Genomic DNA, 11,107 nt, shown 5'->3' with positions numbered 1-11,107 from the left:
GAGCATCTCAAAGCAAATCTTAATTTCTCAGGAACAAATGATATAAATTGCATTCTGTCGTCTGGGGGAAAATTTGCATTTGGCTTCAAATGAAAAGTTTTAGGGAAGTCAGTGGAAAGTTTGCAAGGATTTTGTGAGCAGAGAGTTGAAGGTCCCTGTCCATAAACTAATCACAATGACCAAGTGTCCCAGTACTGTCAGAAACACCTCGCTATAATTGGCAGCTTGCTTTTGAGTGGAAGTACTGGCCTGAGGCCAGTTATTCTCTTAAGTCACACACAAGTCATGTGACCGCACACACTATTTTTACTGCCTCCTGTTTTTGGAGACTTTGGGGAATGTAATGAATCCCTGGAAAATGTGACATTTTTAAAGCTTTATGGTAATTTTAATGAAATTGTAATTTTATCAGTTTAATAAGAGTATGTGACATAAAAATGCCTGTGCAATAAATGTACAATAATCTTTTTTTTCCCAGGCTCGTAAAAGCTTGAAAAACATTGGATCAGATTCACGCATGTCTCTCAGAATATACTTGTGTTATGACTGCTGTAACTTGGTTTGCGGCATGTTTGGACGACTTGTCCGAGAGTTCAGCACTGTCCTGGGTCACTCTGATTAACATTCAGTGATACCCCGCCGCAGGCCTCTCTATAGGCACCACGCAGGAAAAATCCACAAAGAAAGCCGAGGCCAAGGGGGACCAGCGAGGGCGCACACAGAAGGTACACGTATAGAGAGTGAGACAGGTCACAGGGTTGGAGAGGTCGGCCATCCAGACTGAAATGAGCCTAATGGGACAGAAAATGTGTCCTCGAGCTGAACTCGGCCTTCTCCCACTTCGCCCCCAAACTTCAATAAAGTACCTTTTCAGCCTCGCGACATGGAGGCGACAGGGCCTAGAAAGGGATTGGAGGGATGCTGCGACTGTGGCGAGCACATTAATTTCTCTAATCTGTCCAGCAACATAAAGGCTCCTGGATTCATTTTTCAGCGCCGTCTCACCACCATTCTTTCCAAGAGCCACGTCCAGAAAAGCAGATGTTAACCGCTCTGCTCCACTTAAAGCGCTTTATTTTAAAGTCCATTTCAACTGCAACACTTTGGGAAGAATAGTAAATAGTGCGGCATGGTGCGCAATATTTGCTAGGATCAAAAACTGGCTGTTGTCAGAGCTGTTTTTCCAGAACATAACACAAAGCTGTGTAGTGAAAGATTGATGATGGAGAATACCTCTTCCCTTTGTGCTCCTCTGCCCCCCCACTACGCCAGGCATTTTATAAGGCCTATTCATGTCACTATTCAATAATCTATCAAATTCTTGCGCGTCTTTGGATTTAACTCATGTTTAAAATTAAATCACTCTGCACAGAAAAAAACCCTACAAAAAATAACTGCATCTTTGTGTTAAAAATAAAAAATGTTTAAACCCAGTGATATTTGTTGTATGAGTCCAGCAGATATACAGTCGTAAACAGTCCTGCAGTGTGTTGGTCCTCCTGTGCACGATGACGTTGCAGTGAGACGCACCGGTTTTTTTTTAAATTGTAGTTTTTTGAATTCTCGCGAGCTGCTGCACGCTGGAGGCGAAGTGCCCACTGGGGAGACAGCAGGTAAATATGGCCAAGTGCTTATAGCTACAGAGTGAACACACACACAAGAAAACATGGTTCCACTGCTGCAGAGCCTGATAAGAGAGGTCAGCTATCACTCCATCACCACCCGGACAAAACATGACGCATTGTCTTCAATCTATCTGCAACTCACGACTTTATTTTTTTTTTATTATTTCTTTACATTTGAAAACTCAGCCGTATGGCGCAGTGGGCTAATAGAAAAAGCAGGGCAACTACTTAAGTTACAAAATGAATAAGAATATTTTCACAACAATTTATAATCTCTAACAAATGTCGTCTAAATTGAACGCATGCAGCTTTGTGTTGCACTGGCAGCACAGGCAGTGCAGAGAGGAGTGGAGGGCCTCAGTGGCTTCTCTTTAGCGTTAATTGAATGCCCTTCAGACTGATGAGGTGGCACATAATGCACAGCGCAAACTATTTCAGTTTTTTTTTAGAAATAACTTCAGTCCATTATAAATGAGGCTTTAAAACACACGCTCTCTCGCTCTCTCTCTCACGCACACACACACACACACACACACTCACACACACACACTGTCTGTACACATTGCTAATTTAGAGACGCAAGAATGAGCTGCAGGACTTTTACAAACACAGTTTGAAAACACAGTGATTCTTGTTTCCTTCATGAAATGTTCAAGTATTCACACATCTGTACACTTTTTAAGGTGATCCCTCTAAAAAATAATAATAATAAAATTAAAACAATAGCAGACCTCATCTTGCCTAAAATGAAGTTCGACCAAACGTAGATATAAAACTAGTAGACACTCACTGTTTTATTGACCAATATGATTAGCACAAGTACACTACACTCCGTTTATTGCATTTCACAATAATCTGCTTTTTAACGGTCTAAACACAACATCAACACCACAAAACTAAATTGTAAATAAAAATCCTGTTTCTGAAATACACGAGGTAATTCACACATGGTTATTGTCCAAAACATACAAGTTCAAGATCAATGGTGTGTTCCAGCTTTTTTATACCAAAAATAACTATTATTATATTGATTTCCTTCCAGTGTTGTTTGAAATAAATAGATTGTGCATTTCACCTTGGGCAGCAGGGCAAAAGAATGGCCCACAATAACATTTTGATAAAATGTATATTTTTTCTACTTTTTTTCCTTCATTCAAAACATTTTTTTTAATAAAAACATTTTACTTGAGCTTCAAATAAATTAAACCCTGTGTCACGTAAAAATAATTCATCGGTGTTCGCAGTAATCCATGCTATATAACATGCATTTTATATAACTTTGGACTTAAAGGAAACCGCACAAGATAGCTACGAAAACAAAATATATAATTGTTCTATAAATAACCAGTTCTTTTTCTACCCCCGGTGCTGGCTCGTGGTTTTATAACCTGGTAATATCCTCGCCATGCTGTGCTCCGGTGAGTTCGTCGGGGGCCCCAGTGTTAGTGGCCGAGGCAGCGGCAACAGCGCCGGCTGCTGAGCTTGTGTTGGACCCGGAGGAGGAGGAAGAGGATCTCACTTTGGTGTTCGGGAGCCTGTGATCCTTTTTCCATTTCATCCTGCGGTTTTGAAACCAGATTTTAATCTGTCGCTCGGAGAGAACCAGGGTGTGGGCGATCTCGATGCGCCTCCGCCGAGTTAAATATCGGTTATAGTGGAATTCCTTCTCCAATTCTAAGACTTGCTGCCGGGTGTATGCTGTCCTAGACCGCTTGGGCTCCGTCCCATTGTAACCCGAGTTCACTGGAAAAAGGATAAGTGGAGAGAAAGGGAGACAGAGAAGGGAGGAAAGGAGGGGTAAACAAGAATGGCCTCAACTGAGATATGGCTGGAAAGATTTATTGGATATGAATGTTTAGCTGTTTGAGAAATTTAAATGGGAAGTTAAGAACTTCTCAGGGTAATGAGAGGACACTCACATCCAACTATGAGCTAAATTATTAATGCAAGATTACAAAGCTCAATTTTTTTTCTTATTCATTTCTCCCCCTCTCTCTATCGCGCAATACATAACAGCAGAAGCCACATGGTGATACGGCTGCCCTGAGTATACCTCGGCTATAAAATTTATGGTGGGTGTAATTACCAATGCCGAGTCGTAAATCCGCCTCAATTGTGCCATTTCAAAGGCTTCCCTGCTATCGGAGCAGGGGCTGGCAACGAGATGGGAGTCAGAGGGACTGATAAAGGGAGGGAAAGGGAGAGAGGAGCATGAGGAGTGCAGGGAACATAAACACACAAGTTGCCTACCAGTGCTGACGTGAATTTTCTTCATCCATGGGTACACCACGGGCTGCTTGGAGGAGGCTGTGCTGTTTGGATGCTCCGGGGTAGCTTGGTTGCAGGCGGAGGTTGCGGCCGGTGGGGTGGCGGGGGACATGGACAACTGTGGGGTTTCACATGAAGCAGGCTGCCCTTTTCCTGTCAGCAGGTGCGCAGAATGGGGTACTCCATGTCCCCTTGGCGTGACAGGTTCAGGGATGCTTGCACAGTTATACTGGCGCTCTTGGTAGCTCGCCCGCGGAGGATATAACTCCTGATGGTGATGCTGGAAGCCAGTCTCCCTTGCGCGGCTGTAATATTCTGGACTATGCTCAGGGATGTAGTTATTTTGCGAATATTCCTCGCATGGAGGAAATTTCGGATCAATGTAGTTAGACTCCATCAAATACGAGCTCATGATCATTAATTTCTGGAGTGGAAAATAATTTTTCTAGCTTTGTCGTTTTTCTGCTCCATAAAGCCCTCCTACTTGCGAGCAGCCCTGTAAAGTTACTTTTACCACGTGACCCAATGGCCCAATAGCAGAGTAAGAGGTAGTTCCCGGATAAGGAACCAGAGGTATTTAGCATACCTACAGTCGCCATTGTGGGTACAAATCTCTCTCTCTCTCTCTCCCACTCTCTCTCTATCTCTCTCCCACTCTCACTCCCCCTCTCTCCCTGTCTCTCTCTCTCTCTGGTTGTGTTACCAAGGCAATTGATCTTGGGGACAAAACTAGTAGCTAGTTGCTGACCAAGGAAAAAATAAAACAGGCAAAATCCACTGGTCTCAATTATTCAAAGGGACAATAGGTGATTCGCCAAGGATAAGGCACAACAATAGCAAACCAATCATTTTGTTAGCTGCACGCCTTATATAAAGGTTATATCTGCTAATTAATGAAGGCACAGTCTTTACCAACAGCACTTCAGCTGTGAAACAGATTACGCTCCATTAATACACTTAAGAATCAGAGCTGCATTAGTTTTACAGGATGATATTCCTGAAAGCATTTCAGCACTGATATTTAATAGATTTGTTGTGAATCTAAATGTCACAGAGGACTGGAGTGCTGAGATGCTCTGGAGGTGTGGTTGATGTTTGAAAGTAGGACTGATAATTTATAATGTTGGAGAAAAAGGTGGACAGCAAGAGCCAGGCTGCTAAAACAAAAGCCTTCATTCAATGATGAGATATTTATCTATTTTGAAATGATATCCCTTTTCTTCCCCCAGGCTATTCATTAAAAGGCTCAGCCTTCAACTTTTAATTGGAAATTGGTAAGGATAACATTAAAAATGGGCCTGATTGAAGCTGTCAGAAGCTGCTCTGAATGTCAAAGCTGCTGGAACTAAATGTGTAGAGAGCTCTACCATAAAGATTAACAAACATCTGCAGCTGCTGGGTCAAAAAACAAAACCAAGGAAAGGATCAAACAAAAGATCTGGATATTTTGTTTGATACTTTTTCAAAAAAGCTAAAATATTGTAAGAGTAAAGAAAAGTCATGGTGTTCGTATATTATATGATATAAAACAACAATAGTATAGTGTATATAGGCTGCAGTATAGTGTGGTATGTTGTAGAGTATATACGGTTTTTTTTTAAGTCAACTATAAAGCATTTCTTTAATTTCTGATAACCTCTCCTTCTGAAAGATACAACAATTATTTAATGATATTGATATTTACATTTAAATATTATTAGAAGCAAGTAGAGAAAAGATGCACTGCAACTATGATGCCACAATAGGCTGGGTGATATGGGGAAAAAAACAAATACAGCAATATTTTTGCACAAATCCTTCAATATTGACATTGTGATGATATTGTAGGATTGACTACTGGTGCTTTATAAAAAATATTTATTGATAAATAATCATCAGTAGTGTGTATATAATAACTAAGAGGGTAAAGGTCAATGATAGACCAGCTAGAACAGTCTGGTAAGTTTAGAAAATGACATAATGTTACTGTAATGCAGCCTTTAAATCCAGAAAAAAGAGACAACACTTATATTACAATAAACAAGATCTTGTCTCATATCACAACATCAATATGTTATGGATATATTGTCCAGCTCCATGTCACACACCACATAACAGCCTGATCTAACTCAGTACTGTGAAATCACAGAAAAGCACCACTGTGGTCTCACAACTGTGCATGAGCAGCATCATCATGATGTCACAGAGCAGCCACCATGGGTGCACAACCATTATGATGTCACAGAGGACCAATATGATCATGGTGTCACAGAGCAGAGAGTCTAAGGGCATTATGGTCTGCAGAGGAGTTGTATTGTCTCAAAGAGAAGTTAAACATCACACTAAAGAGCCCTCACACATACAGGGCAGTCCTGCTTACAGATGCATTCAGACACACACATGCACCAAAAATACTAAATACAACTGAATTCCCCATGCACTACTCAAATTCTCCAATATTAATAAAGTTTTTTGTGACCAAAATGCTGCTCTGTCTGTCTGTATTCTGTCCATCCCCTCGTGGCTCATTGAAAAGTCATTATCTTTTACTTGCAAGATATATTGTGACCTTTGTTATGGCCTTAAATAAAAAACATGTGGCTGCTTTGTAAATCAGCCAAATCTGTATGTGGATTAGCTACAGGCTGTATTTTATGAAAGAGAACATTGAGAGGAAGAATTTTTGGATGTAAAACTGGATAAGCATATATATATATATATATATATATATATATATATATATATATATATGTGTGTGTGTGTGTGTGTGTGTGTGTGTGTGTGTATGTGTGTGTGTGTGTGTGTGTGTGTGTGTGTGTGTGTGTGTGTGTATGTGTGAGTGTACGTATGTGTGTAGGGGAATACATGCAGCTGATTTATACACAAACATGTTTACCATACCTATTTAAATTATAGTCCAACAAAAAAAATACAACAATATTTCAGTCTTGTTGGCTCCAAATGCTCCATGCTATTCCTGGCTAAACAGTGACCACAAGCCACATTACTGGAGGTCTGCTGTTATATTGTAAACTGATCCTGTCTGGCTGTGTAAACTTGTCATGTGCTGTATGCCTCCCATTCTTATCTGAGAGTCAGCTGTGGTCAAAGAGAGAGAGGTTAACTCCCTAATAGCAACAGCCAGATTATATAGATATATTTCTTCTTCCTCTTGCTTTATTGTTTTCAGAGTTGAGGGGTCATCAGCTGCCAAAATTACAAGTAGGAGAAATACTATAATAATAATAACAATAATAATAAAAATACTAATAAAAGTCACAAGCTCCCACTTGAAGAAGCATTAAGCCTGAACAGAAGTCAATCTGTGGGTCAAAAGCAGCAAATTGCAAGTTAACGGATGTATCTATTTCCACAGCAATAATTACATAATATGGTTAAAAACGAGACGTGAAATGGCATTTCTGGCTGTCCTGTTTGTACAGAATGCGCACGACATTTCTATTACCACTAGCGAGGATGTTAGAGGCGTTTTATAGAGCAATAAAAGCCGTAAATCAGTCACTTTTAAACGACCCCTGGTTCCTAACGTGTTTTACAGGGTCTGACACAGTAGTAGCCGCACACTGCACACATGGGTCTGCTCTCTGTGGCCTACCTACACAATCTACGGCTGTCTGGACTATGAATACACTTTGTGACAATGTTATTGCATCGCCAGTGCCTGGATGTAGGCTTGTATATTCAATAGCAGGGGGGAAAAAAAGAAGCAGAGGAGGCGTGAAGAGGAGCAGGAGCAGAAGCAGAAGAAGAATCCATTGGCTGGCGTGGTATTTCAGTTGCCCATGTATTCCTGTAGAGACGTATTTGCGATTGTTTGTACTTCACACAAATTCGGTTCTACAGGGTACATATAGACAACTAATGTGTGTTAGGTTAGACACTGCAAAGGTGATCTCTCAGGCCAACCTCTATGCAGGCAGGTTATCGTGTCTCAGTAGTATTCAGCAATAGAGGAGAAATACTGCACAAAGTGAGATGCTGTTTATCACAAACACAAATCAATTCTGCGCTGCTCTTAAAGAAAATACGACCTCACCATCTTTTCTCCAAAAAAAAAATCTGCTTACACAAACATGCACACACACACACAAACGCGTCGTGTGCAAAGGACAAGAGGCTCTCTTTTCCTTTGAGGTAGCTGCTATATGAATATTCAGTCCCAAACACGGCGGATACAAAGGGACGGCGTGACAGCACTGATGAAAAATAAGTTTCTATTGTTCCCAAGCATTTCTTCTGCTCGCTATTACCATACTGACCGCTCGGTAACCTTTCTTCCTGCCATTCTGGAAGCTAATGAGAAAAGCCTCGGATGAAAAATGCAATATCAGACATGTGACCTGTTTCGGGGTTATTAAAAACAGCAAACATACTCAGATTGTGAATCAATGGAATTGATTACAGTTGAAATGCACAGGGGACTTCAAACACTGTCAAAAAACATCTCAATCTACATATCTCTCTCTCTCTGTATCAATTTCATAGATTTTTTTTACATGAAGGAACACAAGCATACTGAGCCAACAAACAGTGCACTAACGAGGAAGCTCATATTCATTTGGCTTTGTCCTGTGCTCATCTAAATACACGCTGTTTGTTGTGTGAAGAGCTGCACGCACACCATACTCCCTCTCGCCCCATGCGCTCTGGAGGACGCATTTTAATATTAGTTAGACAGCCTGACCCGCGTTTCACCCCTCGCGTTTGACTGGTTCCAATAGTTCACTGCCAAGGATTATTGATGGAGAGACAGCAATGAATTCTTTCTCCCCACAAATGGCTTTCAGATCGTGCACCTAGTTCAATAACTAGTTATAATGTAGAAGTACAAAAAATGAGGCCCTCGGGCGGACTAATTTGATGTTTCATTTGTTCATTTGAGAAATTGTTAAGCTCTCCTTTCCCCCCCACTCTCTGCAAAATAACAGCAGTACAAGCGTGTTCACACATGTACATATGTAAACAAAATAAATCTGTGCGAAACTATGTGCACGTTGTCGTCGTGTTTTTAATTTGGTGGCCCAGCAGCACCTGACCTGGATGCAGACAGGGCAGCAATATCGCGCTCCCTGATGATGAGAACGGTTACGATGCGCTTTTAATCAAACCCTTAACCTAATAGGCTTTACACGTTTACTCCTCCCCAGGTGTAATAACGTTAAGCGGGATCGTCCAGTTAAAATAAAAAGTTTTAATGAAGTGCACACAGACTGGAGACTAGTTGGATATGAATACTCTTTAACAGCAGCAGCCAAGGGAGCAGAGGTGCTTTTGCCCCACAGAAACCATTGGTTGCGTTGCAGTTCATTATAGCAATGTTGTGCTTCATTAGACTCAAACTGCAGCGTTAAATCCAGTTCACCTGCGCGACTAGAGTGCAACTTTTGTGGCTATTAAGTGGACACAAGTAGTTTGCATGAGGACAGTAATTCGGGTCGTTTAAGTAGCTAATTGTTAAAATTGAAAAATAAAAATATTGCAATTATTAAGCAACAGTCTCTTCTATGGTTCCCTGAACAAGTTCGTTAAGAGTTCAGGCATCAGTAGCGCCAGCTGTTTGCCTACAGCTAAATAACAAGCTCCACCAAGTGTCACATCTCTGACTGAAACCAGGTGGATGGAGAACACTTACTGAGAAATCCGCGCTCCCACGCATTTTGACCCGATGAACTGTCTGCAGAAAAAAAAGAAAAAAGAAAACGAAAATTAGAGCAGGAATTCTTTTTTAAAAGCTAAGAAAATTAGTTTTTATATCCAAACCGATGAATTCAAATTCCTGACAAAAAAGGCCAAGATCCTACACATTGTAAAATGAATATTTAAAAACAGACATATAAGAACAATAAATTATCCACTGACCATTCCCGAAAGTAATTGAGCAAATATTTGTCACAGCAATCAGACAGATACAATGAATTGTAAGCACCATATTTCGTTTTTGCTCAATTTAAAATTGTCAAAATATCACACAAAAAGAGTAATTAATAAAAAGGAATGCAATTAAATTGTGAACAATAAATGATATAATATAATCTAAAAGCCATGTGTGTGTATTTTACCCAAAACATTTTCCTACAGTTAATCTCTGTGCGTTTTGAAATGTTGCGTTATTATTTCATCTTAATGATGTTTCACTTCATCCCTGTGCGTCTGATCTCTGTCATCGCACCTAATTGAAGGGAGACTGTCCTAGAAAAGCTCTGACATGTGTGGCCACCTGCAGAAGTGGGACCGAGGACAGAACAATTTAGGACGGGTCATTTTCAGACAGTAAAAGTAAATTTACAAGCATTCTGGTATTTCCTTGGGCAAATGTTCTATGAATAGAAATCCCTGGACTTCACCGCGGCTGAATTATGACGAACAGTCGATGAAAAAAATAAAAAAAATCACGACTTTGTCTTCACATTCTAAATAAATTCTGACCGTGCTGGAAAATGCAGCAATGGGACTTTATGGTTGGCATTTGGGCTCAGACAAAGGGAAGTCTGTGCTCACCCGGAAATGACCTCTGACGATTGAATAATGACAGTGTCAGCTCCACAGGTCAGAGAAAGGAATACAGCAGCACAAAACATGGCAGTGAAACGGATGTTTACACTGTTTCACTTTTACTGTAGAAATATCACATGGTTTTAGGACACAGGGTGTTTAATTTCAACTAAATACTTAATTCAAACTTCCTCAGTGGGTGAAAAGTCATGAGAATAAAATTATTTCGATTAGAATAAGGGTCTAGAAACCTCTGTGAAGATGTCACGTCACACATTAAATTTAAGTCTAATTTATTAGAGAAGAAAAAATATTTTATTTGTTGGGTTTTGAAGGAAAACAAGTATCCTTTTTTATTCTTTTGTATTTTAGTTTGGGAGTTTATGATGATAATTTTCTCCTTATGATAATAGTAAATATCATAATACAACTGCTAAAAAATAAGGCGAAATTAAAATAAAATCATGGGATGAAAAGAGGACTAATTCTTGCCCTTTACGTGGACACACTGCAGTGTATCACCCACACAGGAGCGTGTTACACAGTGCCCCCTATTGGAAGTGTATCATTGATCATACTGCACACCTGAAAACAAACACTGAAAAAGTGATCTAGATTGTTTTAACTTCAGAAGACTTAAGACTAAAAACAATAAATAAAATAGTTTGTCACCACAATAATTTTATAACACCTTAACCCGAACCTTCTAAATCTAAAGAGTG

At 40.1% G+C, this 11,107-nt stretch overlaps 1 protein-coding gene across 1 annotated transcript; it reads right to left on the bottom strand.

Moving 5' to 3' along the window:
• Positions 1-2,958: 2,958 nt before the first annotated feature.
• Positions 2,959-4,487, bottom strand: hoxc4a (homeobox C4a). The gene is made up of 2 exons (XM_059332639.1): positions 3,876-4,487; positions 2,959-3,368 (listed from the first exon to the last, which is right to left on the bottom strand). Exons 1-2 carry the CDS (start codon positions 4,309-4,311, stop codon positions 3,007-3,009), a joined length of 798 nt encoding a protein of 265 aa, XP_059188622.1. The 5' UTR covers positions 4,312-4,487; the 3' UTR covers positions 2,959-3,006.
• Positions 4,488-11,107: the final 6,620 nt, after the last annotated feature.

This window comes from Centropristis striata, chromosome 5 (genome assembly GCF_030273125.1).
Source record: "Centropristis striata isolate RG_2023a ecotype Rhode Island chromosome 5, C.striata_1.0, whole genome shotgun sequence".
Taxonomy (NCBI): Eukaryota; Metazoa; Chordata; class Actinopteri; order Perciformes; family Serranidae; genus Centropristis; species Centropristis striata.
The sequence above is the reverse complement of the archived record's forward strand: the minus strand, read 5'-3'. Positions and strand labels throughout refer to the sequence as shown.